Below are 16,451 nucleotides of genomic sequence, written 5' to 3'. Positions count from 1 at the left end.
CAGAGAAACAGGGCAGGAGCAGCAACACAAAAACAGAGCAGGAGCAGCAGCGCAGAAACAGAGCATCAACAGAGAGACATGCTCACAACGAGAGGCAGACGAAATCACGATGACAATCGACCAAGCAGCAGCAACGAGTAACACGCTCAAGCAAGGACAACCCAAAAACGAATCAAGAATCACGATCTCAGCCGCAGCAGCGAGTAACGCACGAAACCAATAGTCGGACAAGGATCTATGAACAACGACGATGAGGATACGCTAGAGGGACTCGGAGACAAACAAGAACCAAGAGCAGCAAAGACGAGTGCGAGATTTCGAGAGCGACTTAGTGGTGTGTCGCTGAATAAACCCCACGATAAACTAGAATCTCACAGGTTTGATCGAACCTGCTGATACCATGTCAGAAAATAGGGTTTGATGCCCTTTTTGCCTTGATATTTCTCGGTATAAATAATCGTTACAACATTTATATCTAATAATTACAAATTAAGAGGATCAAATCAAATCCTGATTTGTCTAACTAATTTTAGAAAAACTGATAAATATAATTATACATTATTATTTATTTCCTGATTCACAGTTTAGCCAGTTTCCAACTAACTAACCAAATTGGAAAACAAACTTGCTCAACTAACACAAATTGATAACAATTATAAAATATTTAAACTAGTCGCTTGATTGCTGCAACAGAATGATCACTATGATTCACTAACTAGTTTTTGCAAGGTCATGCTAATGCAAGAGTACTACAATTTTTCAAAATTGAAGCACAATACTCTCAGTAAGGATGACTAATTTACAAGAACAAACATGGCAAAACAGATTTAAAACCCAGGTATAAAGAGTTCCTTTACAAAATAATTATGTAAAACAAAACAACTAATAATTAGCAACTAAAGTGCAAAATTATACATTAGCTTTCCAGTTTCCAAAATTAAGAACTCAAAAGGGGGTAAAACTTAATCAAATTATAATCTGAGTTTCTGACCAAAATTCAGTGATATTTCAATAGTAATTGACAAGCTCCATCAAAAGACTCACATTTGTACGACAAGAAGGACCATATGAACAAGTTATAAACAAATGTTCCTTTTTCAAAACATTATTCACAAAAGAAATGAACAAAGTACGTTACCGTTATACCGACAAGGTCTCCGATTCACGATGCGATATTACACTTCAAAGTTCAAATCAACACATATCTCAAAACTAGGTTAAAAGCACAACAAAGCAAATAGAGGATGAAAACTCTAAAACATATAAATCAAAAAAATTCAGAATTATACTAGATAAGGAATAACAAAGAGGAAAAGTAACAAAAAAATTGACTTGTTAGAAATTCTTGAAGAACAAAAGAAAATAACATAATCAACTTTGTGAATAATCAAACAACCACATTAAACCTATCCTCCAAGAATATTGCCCAACACCAGATAGAAACAAAATGCCCTCAATGATTATATATAAAACATACATAAATGATGCAAGCATCTGAATTATTCAATTTATTTAACTCAAATCTCATGTATTCACATTAAATAGAATAGAAGCTTCTAGAATCATGAAAAAGAATGATAAAAAAAAGTTGCGACAGAAAACAACAAATATACAAACACCTTAACGTCAAAAACAAAACTACAAAAAGATTTAATAAAAAAAATGTATTAAGATATACGTATTCATCTTATAATGCATAAAAAAAAAACAGCACACAACTTTCAAAGAATATGTCAATCCTTATGGAAAGAATTGGGAGAAGTGGTCTGCATCAATGAGATTGTTCAAGATGGTTATGAACAGTTTAGTGCGAATTCTACATCAACTTTCAAAGATTGCAAGAAAAGAGATCGCAAGACATTGTTTTACATCCAGCAAAGTGTGGATTCAAACAACTTTGAGAGGATTTCAAAGGTATCTTCATCAAAGGAGGCTTGGGACATCTTGGTGAAAAGACCAAGAAAATCAAACTTCAAATGTTGAGAAGGAAGTATGAGCTGCTGCAAATGGAGGACAATGAGAATGTGGCTAACTATTTCAATCGAGTGCAGACAGTCACTAATTAAATGAAAGCCAATGGAGAAGTGATGACTGAGGTGGTGATCATTGAAAAAATTATGAGGACATTAACACAAAGATACGATCACATAGTGGTGGCAATTGAAGAATCAAAGGATCTTGATAAAATGAAATTGGAAGATGCAAAGCTCCCTAAAAGCTCATGAATTAAGGGTAAAAGAAAGAGATTAGGCACACACACAAACACATGCACTACAAGCTCATATCAGCAAGAAGTCCAATCAAGATGGAGTAAAACACAAGAAGTGGAAGGGCAATTCAAAATGGCACCAAAAACAGGATAGGAGGCTGGAAGTTCAAGAAATAACAGTGATAATAAAATCAAGAAACCATCTGGTAAGAAGAAACAAGAAGAAGATTCAATGTTATAATTGTCAAAAATTGAGGCATTTTGCAAATGAATGCATATCAGAGAAGGTACAAAGAGATGATGGTGAAGCTCAACTGGCCTATGCAAACTGTTCTGATTCTGATGAAGTGTTGTTGATGGTTGCTACAAGCATAGAAGATGACTGCTCAGGATTATGATATCTTGACACAGGCTGCTCAAATCACATGATTGGCCATAAAGATTAGTTTGTGAGCATTGATGAGAAGGTGAAAAGGGAGATTAGATTTGCAGATAATATCATAGTGACAGCTAAAGGAGTTGGCAAGATCTTGATTCAAATAAGAGATGGCAATTGATCGTTCATATGTGAAGTGTTGCATGTGCCAAACATGAAAAACAATATGTTAAGCCTTGGATAATTGCTAGAGAAAGGACACTCTATGAAGATGGAGCATGGTGAAATGAGGATATTTGATAGTTCAAGAAGATTGAACTTGAAGGTACCACTGTCCAAAAATAGAACCTTCAAGATTGAAATACAAAACAGTGAGTGTAAGACCCATAAATTTAAAGTACCATTTATGTATTTTTGGTGTATTTTGGATTTTGGCTCGGAGGCTTTTAAGCCAAAGTTAATAATATTTTGGAGTTTCATAATCAAAAAGATATTTTGAGGCCAATTAAAATTTCTCGTCGATAAATAAATTGAAATTAACTGCGGTGAATCCTTTACGGAATTTAATGCGTTTCGGGTGAAACGGTACTTTAACAACTATCTAGATATTTTGAGATATTTGTTAAGTTATATTTTTATCTTTATATGTTTGTTTGGAGGGAAAAAGAAAAGAAAACTAGAAGGAAGGAAAAGGAAAAGAAAAGAGTATATAAAGGAAAGAAGGAAAAAGGAAGAAAGGAAAAACAAAGGAAAGAAAAAGAAAGGAAGGAAAATTGGAATTTTCCATCTCCTTCCTCTGATCCACCGTGAACCACTTTTCTCTCCTTCTCCCGTTTTCATTTTCGTCGCTTTCTTTTCTTCAAAACTAGTAACCCAAGGTTGGGTGAGAGTTAGATCAAGGTTTTCGCAACTCCACTCTTCCTCTTTGATTCGAAAACGAAGAAAAACGGTATTTGAGATCCAAACACAAACCCCTCCGTTTCTTCTAGATCCAAGCTTCATTTCTCGAAGAGATAGAAGGGAAAGTTGCTCACTACCACGCTACGGTGCTAGGGGACCAATTTGGAGGCGACGTTGCGAGCAAAGATTTTACCGGCTTTACTCGCGGTACCGGAAAACCACGTTGAAGCTAACGTTAAGGTAAGGGCTCCTTCCAAACTTCTAGTTTGTATTAGGGACTTATCTGTGGTTGTGTGGGAAAGAATTTGTTAGGATTTAATGTATCGATTTGGGGAAAAACGAAACTAATGCGTTATGGGTAAAACCTTAAAGTTAGGTTTTGTTTATATTGATGAATGTTTCGTGGTAAATGAATTTGAAGTCATTGTGTATGATTATGAGTAAAGGCAATTTGATGTATCTGGATGTTTTGTTGCGTTGATTCGTGTTCGTTGTACTTGGCGTGTCCATACTTGATGTTTGTTAATTGGTGTGGTTGTTGTGAACTATGGTTTGAATGTGAGAGTATGATTGAGTTTGTTTCTGTGGAATTGAAAAACCATTAGAGTAAACGAGTATTAAAAATGGGGAATCTTTTAATACCTCGGTTTACTTAATGTGCATTTGAGGAAAAGGTTTAAGTTAACTGGGCGTTGAGAATGGGGAATCTCTTAATGTCCCGGTTACTTAACGATCGTTTTTGAAAATCGTTCCGGTAAATGAGTGTTAAGAATGGGGAATCTCTTAATGACTCGTTTACTGAATGTTTTGTGTGAAAATCATTTAAGTCAAAAGTATATTAAGAATGGGGAATCTCTTAATATGACTGTTTGCTTAACGTTTTGTTTTGAAAATCATTAAGTTAAATCGGTATTAAGAACGGGGAATCTCTTAATGACTTATTTAATTAATGTTGTTTGAAAGTCGTTTAAGTTAAATGGGTATTAAAAATGGGGAATCTTTTAATATCTGCATTTGCTTAACGATTGTTGTGAATGGAGTCTGTGTATGCTCATGCATTTCATTTGGTAAATTGTGTCGACCCGTGATAGGTGACACCTTGGTAAACTGTACTGACCCGTGATAGGTGGTACGTTTACGATTTACTATTTAGTAATTCGTGTTGACCCGTGATAGGTGACACCTTGGTAAACTGTACTGACCCGTGATAGGTGGTACGTTTACGAGTTACTATTTAGTAAATCGCGTTGACCCGTGATAGGTGACACCTACAAGGAAAATGCCATTATGCTCTTTGTTATCTTTTACAAGAGACAACATTTTAATTTTGAACATGATAATAAGCGCATACATGGAAGCGAAATAAGATGATACATGTACCTTTGATTTGTTAATGTTTCCAAGGGTTATAGACACTCCAAATTTTTGTAATGAGATGAGGCATCATACTTTTCCATTCATGTGTATTGAGAATGCCTTGGTCATGTATCAATGTTCTTTCTTGATTGTTGGATGATGTTCCTACATCACAAGTTTGTAATGATTTTGGTACCCATATTTGTTTGGGTCCTTGGGAGTTAGCCTTGAAATCTGGTTTCATATTGTTAAATGATTTCTCAGAATGATCAATCTTAGACTGAGAAGAATCTCTTTTTGAAACTGGTTTAAAAAACTGGGCATTAGTTGTTTCTGATAAGCCTCCAGATCGATCTGAAGATCGTTCTTGCTTTTTCAGTTTTTCAGAAAAATCTGTTTTTACTGTCAAATGTTCTTCCCTTTTGAAGATTCTCCTATTCTTGTTTTTGTTATCCCTTTTTTTAAAGTAACATGCAAATTCTAAATGTCCAATTTTGTCACAATATGAGCATTTGATTTTGCATTTTTCTTCTCTTAGTTCAGGAACAAAGAAAGTTTCATACATTTTGGTTTTTTGAGTTTTGTCAAAACCGAGCCCAGCTTTATCAAAAATCCCTACTTGAGATCCCATGATTTTCTGAAATGTCTCAGTTGCCTTAATAAAATTTTTCAAATCATTTTTAAGAGTTTCAACTTCAGCCTTGAGAAGATCGTTCTTCGTTTGAGGTGAAGATTGATCTTGGTTTTCTGGTTTTTCAAATTCAAGATTTTTGAGCTGAGATTCTTTCAGATTTTGAATGATCTCTTTAAGTTTATCATTCATAGCCTGAATTTTCTCTTTCTCTTCTTTTTCTTTGTGAAATCTTTCTTTAAAAGAACTACATTTTTGAATGAGAAAGTTTGAATCATTTAATAAATTATCAAATTCGATTTCCATTTGTTTGCATATAAGACATGGTTCAGAATTTACCTCTGTTTCTTCAATATCTGCCATTAAACACAGATTGGCTTTTTCAGGTTTCTCTGTTTCTGATTCATCAGATTCATCCCAGGTTGCCATCATTGACTTCTTTTTGAAAGGAAATTTCTTTGGCACCTTTTTGTTTAATGGACATTCAGTTTTGTAATGTCCTTGTTTGTTGCAGCCAAAACAAATGATTTTGCTTTTATCTATTTCAGTTTTGAATTCCTTTTTATCTAGAAATCCCTTTTTGATTTGATCCCTTCTTATCAACATTCTTTGTATCTTTCTTGTAAGACGAACTATCTCTTTATCAACATCTTCTTGTTCGATTTCTTCTGAGTCCTCATCTGTTTGTACTGGTGTACTTTCTTGAGATGCTTTCAAAGCTATTGTTTTGACCTTTTTGATTGGTTTGTCTTCTTGTAGCAGCACTTCATGTGCTCGTAATGTTCCAATTAGTTCCTCCAGTCCGAGTACGTCAAGATTCTTGGCCTGACTTATGGCTGTCACCATTGGTCTCCATATTATTGGAAGACATCTCATGATCTTTCTGACTCTGTCTTGTACTGAGTATGCTTTCCCTAAAGAGCGCATTTCATTTACAATGGTTGTGAATCTTGAGTACATCTCATCAATGGTTTCTCCTTCATTCATTTCAAAGAGTTCAAACTTTCTTATGCCTATATCAATCCTTGTTTCTTTTACATGGCTTGTTCCTTCGTGATGAGTTTGTAATGTGTCCCATACTTCTTTAGCAGTTTTGCATTCATCAACTCTTTCGCATTCTTCTCTGCTCAAAGCGCACGATAAGAATAAATGAGCTTTAGAGTTTAGGAGTACCTTAGATTTTTCTTCTGTTGTCCAATCTGCTTCTTTCTTTTCAGCAGAGGTTGAATCATTTTGGTCGACTCTTGGTACGAAATCTCCATCTGTAATGATGCGCCACATTCCTGTATCTTGAGATTTCAGAAACAACTGCATTTTTCTTTTCCAGAAATAGTAGTCTATGCCACCAAAGTAAGGTGGTCTATATGATGACCCTCCTTCAGCAATGTACATATCTTTTGACATTTTTCTAGATCTTTTCTCTAACACTTGTTAGGTGTTGAACTTTTGAGACCGAGCTCTGATGCCAATTGAAGGTAAAAAAAATAAGATCTCAATCCAAGATTGATCTTGGCAGTGATGAAGATCGATCTTGGTTTTGTTGAAACAACAATATCAATTTTATCAATATAAAATATGATTGTAAAGCATAAAATAAATAGAGATAGAGATAGAAAGAGAGATCACACAAGGATATATCCTGGTTCACCCAACCCGGGTTACGTCCAGTCCTCACAACCGTGAGATTTTTCACTAAATGTTCAAACCAAGATCGTTCTTGGTTTTCATGGATCAATCTTGATCTTTACACAATTCCTACCCTTCTACCTAGAAAGGATTTCTTCAATTCTACCTTACTGTTTTGGAAAGGCTTTAACAAGTTACCTTTCAAAACATGAAAGGATTTTTACAATTTACTCAAGATTTGACAAAACAACCTTGAGTTACAAAGTGATGGATTTGAGACTATTTAGAATCTTGATATTTACTCAACTCTTGTTTGAGAAATATATTCTGTAAATAGACCTCAGTTGTAAATGATTACAACACAAAGATTAAAACAAAACAACAAACTATAAGAAAGATTTTGAGACACTTGAGTATGATTGAAAATATTGATCTTTTGCTTGGTGTTGATTGTTGTGTTTTGTTCTTCAACTTGCAGCTGCATTTATAGACTCCAAGAAGGCTTATGACAGCTCATGTGACTGTTGGAAAGGGACCAGCTGTCATAAAAGAGTTGTTGGATAAATTCTGCCAAAAGCAAGATTGATGAGCTGTATCAAAAGATCGATCCAAGATTGATCTTTTGGTTTGTGATGAACTGGCCTTGTACTTTGTGATTTGTGTCAGTATGTCAGCCTTGAGTACTGCTTTTCTGTTACTTGTGCAGGCTTTAGAATAGTTCAAATCAGTAGTGTACTTTGCTACTTGTAGTCTTGTACTTGCATTTGCTTTTCAAGAGGAATGATCTTTGTGATATGCCTTTATTGAAGCATGCCTTTGATTCTTCAAATTCTGGAATATATATGACTTGGATGGATCTTTTGTTGATTATATGAGAGTATAGGATGAAAATTATTTCCAGGATTGATGTTTGTTTTCCAGAACTGCTTCAAGATCAATCTGCGTTTTCCAGAACTGCTTCAAGATCAATCTGCATTTTCCAGAACTGCTTTAAGATCAATCTGCGTTTTCCAGAACTGCTTCAAGATCATTCTGCGTTTTCCAGAATTGCTTTCTTTGATCTGATTTGTGATGTTTGATTCCTATCTTGTTTTAACACACTCAAATGCACATGTTAAATATCAAAACACTTAGAATCATAATTAGAATTCTTAATTAACTTTTTGTTTGTTTTCATCAAAACATTAAATTGAGATTTTGTCTCAACAATCTCCCCCTTTTTGATGATGACAAACATGTTAATTTAGATTTTAATTTTGATTCTAATTTTAATCATAGAGAGCTTTAAAAGCTCCCCCTCAGAATATGCTTCAGATTTTTGAACCAACATAAAATCTAAACATAAAATCTAAAATAATTCTCCCCCTTTGTCAACACAAAAAGGTTTGGATTTTACAAAGGAAATGTATACTACACATTGAAAACAATGAGTAGACTCCAGTTTTTAGATGAAAAACTCCCCCTGAATTTTAAAGAATTAATATCCCCCTTAAAAAAAATCAGAATACAAGGAAAATGCCATTATGCTCTTTGTTATCTTTTACAAGAGACAACATTTTAATTTTGAACATGATAATAAGCGCATACATGGAAGCGAAATAAGATGATACATGTACCTTTGATTTGTTAATGTTTCCAAGGGTTATAGACACTCCAAATTTTTGTAATGAGATGAGGCATCATACTTTTCCATTCATGTGTATTGAGAATGCCTTGGTCATGTATCAATGTTCTTTCTTGATTGTTGGATGATGTTCCTACATCACAAGTTTGTAATGATTTTGGTACCCATATTTGTTTGGGTCCTTGGGAGTTAGCCTTGAAATCTGGTTTCATATTGTTAAATGATTTCTCAGAATGATCAATCTTAGACTGAGAAGAATCTCTTTTTGAAACTGGTTTAAAAAACTGGGCATTAGTTGTTTCTGATAAGCCTCCAGATCGATCTGAAGATCGTTCTTGCTTTTTCAGTTTTTCAGAAAAATCTGTTTTTACTGTCAAATGTTCTTCCCTTTTGAAGATTCTCCTATTCTTGTTTTTGTTATCCCTTTTTTTAAAGTAACATGCAAATTCTAAATGTCCAATTTTGTCACAATATGAGCATTTGATTTTGCATTTTTCTTCTCTTAGTTCAGGAACAAAGAAAGTTTCATACATTTTGGTTTTTTGAGTTTTGTCAAAACCGAGCCCAGCTTTATCAAAAATCCCTACTTGAGATCCCATGATTTTCTGAAATGTCTCAGTTGCCTTAATAAAATTTTTCAAATCATTTTTAAGAGTTTCAACTTCAGCCTTGAGAAGATCGTTCTTCGTTTGAGGTGAAGATTGATCTTGGTTTTCTGGTTTTTCAAATTCAAGATTTTTGAGCTGAGATTCTTTCAGATTTTGAATGATCTCTTTAAGTTTATCATTCATAGCCTGAATTTTCTCTTTCTCTTCTTTTTCTTTGTGAAATCTTTCTTTAAAAGAACTACATTTTTGAATGAGAAAGTTTGAATCATTTAATAAATTATCAAATTCGATTTCCATTTGTTTGCATATAAGACATGGTTCAGAATTTACCTCTGTTTCTTCAATATCTGCCATTAAACACAGATTGGCTTTTTCAGGTTTCTCTGTTTCTGATTCATCAGATTCATCCCAGGTTGCCATCATTGACTTCTTTTTGAAAGGAAATTTCTTTGGCACCTTTTTGTTTAATGGACATTCAGTTTTGTAATGTCCTTGTTTGTTGCAGCCAAAACAAATGATTTTGCTTTTATCTATTTCAGTTTTGAATTCCTTTTTATCTAGAAATCCCTTTTTGATTTGATCCCTTCTTATCAACATTCTTTGTATCTTTCTTGTAAGACGAACTATCTCTTTATCAACATCTTCTTGTTCGATTTCTTCTGAGTCCTCATCTGTTTGTACTGGTGTACTTTCTTGAGATGCTTTCAAAGCTATTGTTTTGACCTTTTTGATTGGTTTGTCTTCTTGTAGCAGCACTTCATGTGCTCGTAATGTTCCAATTAGTTCCTCCAGTCCGAGTACGTCAAGATTCTTGGCCTGACTTATGGCTGTCACCATTGGTCTCCATATTATTGGAAGACATCTCATGATCTTTCTGACTCTGTCTTGTACTGAGTATGCTTTCCCTAAAGAGCGCATTTCATTTACAATGGTTGTGAATCTTGAGTACATCTCATCAATGGTTTCTCCTTCATTCATTTCAAAGAGTTCAAACTTTCTTATGCCTATATCAATCCTTGTTTCTTTTACATGGCTTGTTCCTTCGTGATGAGTTTGTAATGTGTCCCATACTTCTTTAGCAGTTTTGCATTCATCAACTCTTTCGCATTCTTCTCTGCTCAAAGCGCACGATAAGAATAAATGAGCTTTAGAGTTTAGGAGTACCTTAGATTTTTCTTCTGTTGTCCAATCTGCTTCTTTCTTTTCAGCAGAGGTTGAATCATTTTGGTCGACTCTTGGTACGAAATCTCCATCTGTAATGATGCGCCACATTCCTGTATCTTGAGATTTCAGAAACAACTGCATTTTTCTTTTCCAGAAATAGTAGTCTATGCCACCAAAGTAAGGTGGTCTATATGATGACCCTCCTTCAGCAATGTACATATCTTTTGACATTTTTCTAGATCTTTTCTCTAACACTTGTTAGGTGTTGAACTTTTGAGACCGAGCTCTGATGCCAATTGAAGGTAAAAAAAATAAGATCTCAATCCAAGATTGATCTTGGCAGTGATGAAGATCGATCTTGGTTTTGTTGAAACAACAATATCAATTTTATCAATATAAAATATGATTGTAAAGCATAAAATAAATAGAGATAGAGATAGAAAGAGAGATCACACAAGGATATATCCTGGTTCACCCAACCCGGGTTACGTCCAGTCCTCACAACCGTGAGATTTTTCACTAAATGTTCAAACCAAGATCGTTCTTGGTTTTCATGGATCAATCTTGATCTTTACACAATTCCTACCCTTCTACCTAGAAAGGATTTCTTCAATTCTACCTTACTGTTTTGGAAAGGCTTTAACAAGTTACCTTTCAAAACATGAAAGGATTTTTACAATTTACTCAAGATTTGACAAAACAACCTTGAGTTACAAAGTGATGGATTTGAGACTATTTAGAATCTTGATATTTACTCAACTCTTGTTTGAGAAATATATTCTGTAAATAGACCTCAGTTGTAAATGATTACAACACAAAGATTAAAACAAAACAACAAACTATAAGAAAGATTTTGAGACACTTGAGTATGATTGAAAATATTGATCTTTTGCTTGGTGTTGATTGTTGTGTTTTGTTCTTCAACTTGCAGCTGCATTTATAGACTCCAAGAAGGCTTATGACAGCTCATGTGACTGTTGGAAAGGGATCAGCTGTCATAAAAGAGTTGTTGGATAAATTCTGCCAAAAGCAAGATTGATGAGCTGCATCAGAAGATCGATCCAAGATTGATCTTCTGGTTTGTGATGAACTGGCCTTGAACTCTGTGATTTGTGTCAGTATGTCAGCCTTGAGTACATGCTTTTCTGTTATGTGCACAGGCTTTATAATAGTTCAAATCAGTAGTGTACTTTGCTACTTGTAGTCTTGTACTTGCATTTGCTTTATAGGAAGAATGATCTTTGTGATATGCCTTTATTGAAGCATACATTTGATTCTTCAAATTCTAGAACATATATGACTTGGATGGATCTTTTGTTGATTATATGAGAGTATAGGATGAATATTGTTTCCAGGATTGATCTTTGTTTTCCAGAACTGCTTCAAGATCAATCTGCGTTTTCTAGAACTGCTTCAAGATCAATCTGCGTTTTTCCAGAACTGCTTCAAGATCAATCTGCATTTTCCAGAACTGCTTTAAGATCAATCTGCGTTTTCCAGAACTGCTTCAAGATCAATCTGCGTTTTCCAGAACTGCTTTCTTTGATCTGATTTGTGATGTTTGATTCCTATCTTGTTTTAACACACTCAAATGCACATGTTAAATATCAAAACACTTAGAATCATAATTAGAATTCTTAATTAACTTTTTGTTTGTTTTCATCAAAACATTAAATTGAGATTTTGTCTCAACAAAACTTTTCCGCTGCTTGTAAATTATAATGACTCAATTATCTATCCAAAGACATTTCTTTATTTATTTCTCTGTTTTAGTTTAATTCCTTTTGAAAAAAAAAATATACCCTCGCTTTGAAAAACGGGGTGTTACAGTGAGAATTAGTGCCTAGCAGCTGAAGTCAGAAATAAGGATTGGTTGTGGCACCATAGGTTTGGACACTTGAACTTTAGAAGTCTTCAAATGTGGTGCTAGGAATTCCAACAATTCAAATACCAAAGGAGATATGTGAGGAGTGTTGTCAAGCCAAACAGTATATGAGTTCATTCAAATCAGGATTGCCAACTAGATCTTAAAGAATTATGGAGGTAATCTTTTATGATGTTTGTGGTCCTTTTTAATAAGTGTCATTAGGAGGTAATTACTACTTTGTATCATTCATTGATGGTTTTATAAGAAAAACTTGGATCTATCTAATCAAGAAGAAGAGTGAAGTGTTGACTGTGTTTAGAGGATTCAAGCTGATGGTAGAAAAACAAAGTAATTGTAATCTTAAAGTGATTAGGACAGATGGAGGTGGTGAGTATCAATCCCATGAATTCCATGATTTCTATGACAAGTAGGGAATGGTTCATGAAGTGACTGCACCATTTACACCACAACACAATGGGGTTGCAGAAAGAAGGAACATAACCATTCTTAATATGGCAAGAAGCATGTTGAAAGGGAGAAATATGCCTCACAAATTTTGGGGAGAAGTAGTATCAACTGTAGTGTACATTTTGAATAGGTCTCCAACCAAGAGACTGGACACTAGGACACCTGAAGAGGCTTGGACTGGAAGAAAGGCAGTTGTGAATCATCTTAGAGTGTTTGACTTGTTGTACTTCAGGCACATGCCAACTCAAAACAGGAGAAAACTTGATGACAAGGTTGAACAAATGGTGTTGTTGGGTTATGATGCTATTGGGGCTTATAAGCTGTATGATCCAAACAAGAACAAGGTGGTGATAAGTAGGGACATGTTGGTGGATGAATCAAGAGGATGAGACTGGAATGTGAGTGAAGCCAACTCGAGCAGTGCAGCCAACTCAAACAGACAGCCAGTTGCATCAGTCCAGCCAATAGAGCAGTAGTAGTGGAACTGGACGAGGGCCAGCTAGCAGGAACAACAAGTCAGTCAACTCTTGAATCTGTGAGAAGGTCTGAAAGAGTTAGGCAACCTTCAGTTAGATTGCAACCATATGAAGTGACATCTGACTCAACCATCAATGTAAATGGAGAATTAATTCATTTTGTTTTGCTGGCTGAATTAGGACCAATAAGTGATGAATAGGCCTTGAGTGATCCTAGATGGAGATTAGCAATGGAGGAAGAACTCAAAGCAATAGATAAGAACCAGACCTGGGAGCTGATGACCCTGCCAATAAACAAGAGACCAATTGATGTAAGATAGGCCTATAAACTAAAATTGAAGTTTGATGGACAGAATGTCAGGTACAAGGCCAGACTTGTAGCAAAGGGATTCTTGTAAAGACATGGATTGGATTATGATGAAGTGTTTATCCAGTAGCTAGAATTGAAACAATGAGGATGGTAGTATCAATGGCTAGCTACAAAGGCTAGTCCATGCATCACCTGGATGTCAAATCAGCATTCCTCAATGGTTCACTAGAAGAAGAAGTATATATGAAGCAACCGCAAAGACATGTGAAAACAAGCAAAGAAGATCATGTGTACAAATTGAAAAAAGCTTTATATGGCTTGAAACAAGCCCCTAGGGCCTGGAACTAGAGGATTGACTGATTCCTCATAGAGCATAAATTTGAAAAATGTGTGAATGGGCATGGAGTTTATGTAAAAAAGGCAGCAACATCACATGCACTATTGATATGCCTTTATGTGGATGATTTACTATTAACTGGTAGTGATGAAGCACAAATTCAAAAGTTCAAAATCAAAATGGGTTAGGAGTTTGAGATGGCTGATCTGGGCATGCTGTCATATTTCTTTGCCATTGAGTTTTAAACCAAGAAAAATGGAATTTTTATGCATCAGAAGAAGTATGCAAATGATGTATTGAAAATATTCAAAATGCTAGATTGCAATGGAACTAGTACCCCATCAGAAGTAGGGCTGGTACTGTCCAAGGAGGGCAATGAGGATATGATTGACCCTACAATCTTCAAGCAAATTATAGGATCCTTGAGGTATTTGTGCAACACAAGACCAAATATTGCGTATAGTGTTGGACTGATTAGTAGATACATGGAGAAGTCTAGGACTTCACACTACATGGCAGCAAAAAAGATTTTGAGTTACATCAAGGACACCATTGAGCTTGGCTTACTGTTTCCCACAAATCTGAATGGAGATGAAGCTGAACTTATTGGCTTTACTGATGCTGAATGGTGTGGAGACAAAGATGATAGAAAGAGTACCACGGGCTATGTGTTTATGATCAATAACTCACCAATCTCATGGTGTTCAAAGAAGCAAAGCATAATAGCCTTGTCCACTTGTGAAGCTGAATATGTGGCTGCATCAATGGGAGTTTGTCAAGCTTTATGGCTGGCTGAACTAATGACAGAATTGGGACTGAAGAATGCTGAAGAAGTGAAGTTTAAGATAGATAACAAATCAACAATTGATCTAGCAAGACATTCAAGTGTTCATGGAAGGAGCATACACATAGAAATCAGGTTCCATTTCCTAATAGATCAAGTGATGAAAGACAAGATAAAGCTAGAGCAATAGAGTACCAATAATCAAAAGACTGACATCCTAACAAAAAGTTTGAAGAGGGTGAAGTTCCAAGAGATGAGAAACAATTTTGGGTTAACATCTATTGAATCACTTTAAAATAGAGGGCATGTTAGATGTAATTAAAAGTGATTTATAATTAGTAGGAATGTTAGAATACAATTAGAAGTTAGTTAAGTTTGTTACAGAAGTACTATGCAAACTTTTTAATATAAATTTGTAAAACCAAAAAGATTCTTGAAATGCAACCAATCAATCTCCATTTTCAGAACATTCTATTTTTCTCTCTTCTTTTCAATTTCAATTTCTCTTAATCATACATCTTATTCTAACATTTAGGAACACACTTTTGAAAAAAAAAGTGATACTCTTTTTCCTCTTCGTTGCTTCTGATGTTGAATCCTTCATTCTGCTTCTAACTCTTTATTAGTTCTATTTATTATTTTATTTTTGTTGTTTAATTTGGATTTATATGACTGAGGAGTGGCGAATATAGTGTAATCGTATGTATGTGTCCCTCGGGATTAAATGCTCATGGCTTCGTAATCAGGACAACCATATATCATATTCATATATATGCACTTATTTTTTGAAAAAACCTTTTAAAAACAATTTATGCCACCAAAAATATTATTGGGTTTAGTCGCGGACTAGGTCGCTCTCTTTAAGACGTTTCGAGGCACTGCCCAAATTGTGCAAGGCAGACTATCAACCATGAAGTCCCCAAGATAAAACAGTCCAGATACTCTGCATCGGAGTTCTATTGTACTGTAGAAATCCGTTCTAGAATTACACCCTCAATATGGCAGTCGTATGACTGCCACTCGTAATATGGCACTAAGGCCACTTGGAAGAAACAAAAGACAAAGTAAGAAGAGGGAGAAATGAGAAAAGCCTTAGATATAAAGTGCTTTTGGTGTGATTTTTCAACCGAGGAGAACCCTCTATTTATAGAGGAAATCCGCAACTAGATCTGAGAGAATCAGGGGTCCATCAGAACGTGCGCTCCAAGATGTGACCTCAGAAACGTGTGCTCCATACTTAGGGTTTTGACTCTGAGTTTTGACCGGGCAACAACAGAAACGTGAGACCAAAGATTAGGGTTTTGATTGGACAAAAAACAGGCACACGAATTCAGGAAGAAAAATAATAATACACCATGTAGCCAAAGCCAAGGCCAAGGTCAGGCCGGGCCGGACGGCGGCGGCGCGTGCGTGTGGTGGTCAATTTGTTTGCGTTCTCCCTCCTTCACAAAATTGGGGTACCCCTTGGGCCCTCCCCAAGTTCTATACCTCCACCTTATATACCCTACTAAGGTGTGATATTAATTTTTTCAATTCACAACAACATTAGCTCTCATAAATATCATCATTATTTTCAATAAATTTCCATTAAAGCACCATCATTTCCAACAAATTAGTTTTACCTGCATTTATTGCAGTCATGACATTGATGATCCTACCATTTTGATTGGATTAGATTGTCCAATAGACCCCAAATTTTTCTATCCATTAAAAAA

The 16,451-nt window shown here is 35.2% G+C and overlaps 3 protein-coding genes across 3 annotated transcripts in view; all 3 read right to left on the bottom strand.

The window, feature by feature from the left end:
* The window catches only part of LOC101497790 (metal tolerance protein 1-like), an 8,902-nt gene extending 7,482 nt beyond the window's left edge, over positions 1-1,420 (bottom strand). The window contains exon 1 of the mRNA XM_004488053.4: positions 1,139-1,420. The gene's annotated coding sequence lies outside the window, so the exon portion shown is untranslated. The remainder of the gene's footprint in view (positions 1-1,138) is intronic.
* Positions 1,421-2,528: 1,108 nt separating this feature from the next.
* LOC113787663 (uncharacterized) lies at positions 2,529-7,906 on the bottom strand. Its single transcript, XM_027336637.2, has 2 exons — positions 5,812-7,906; positions 2,529-2,621 (listed from the first exon to the last, which is right to left on the bottom strand). Exons 1-2 carry the CDS (start codon positions 6,874-6,876, stop codon positions 2,529-2,531), a joined length of 1,158 nt encoding a protein of 385 aa, XP_027192438.1. The 5' UTR covers positions 6,877-7,906.
* Positions 7,907-8,597: 691 nt separating this feature from the next.
* On the bottom strand, positions 8,598-11,365 carry LOC113787662 (uncharacterized). The gene is made up of 2 exons (XM_027336630.2): positions 9,661-11,365; positions 8,598-8,714 (listed from the first exon to the last, which is right to left on the bottom strand). Exons 1-2 carry the CDS (start codon positions 10,723-10,725, stop codon positions 8,598-8,600), a joined length of 1,182 nt encoding a protein of 393 aa, XP_027192431.1. The 5' UTR covers positions 10,726-11,365.
* Positions 11,366-16,451: the final 5,086 nt, after the last annotated feature.

Source organism: Cicer arietinum, chromosome 1 (assembly GCF_000331145.2).
Source record: "Cicer arietinum cultivar CDC Frontier isolate Library 1 chromosome 1, Cicar.CDCFrontier_v2.0, whole genome shotgun sequence".
Lineage (NCBI taxonomy): Eukaryota > Viridiplantae > Streptophyta > Magnoliopsida > Fabales > Fabaceae > Cicer > Cicer arietinum.
The sequence above is the reverse complement of the archived record's forward strand: the minus strand, read 5'-3'. Positions and strand labels throughout refer to the sequence as shown.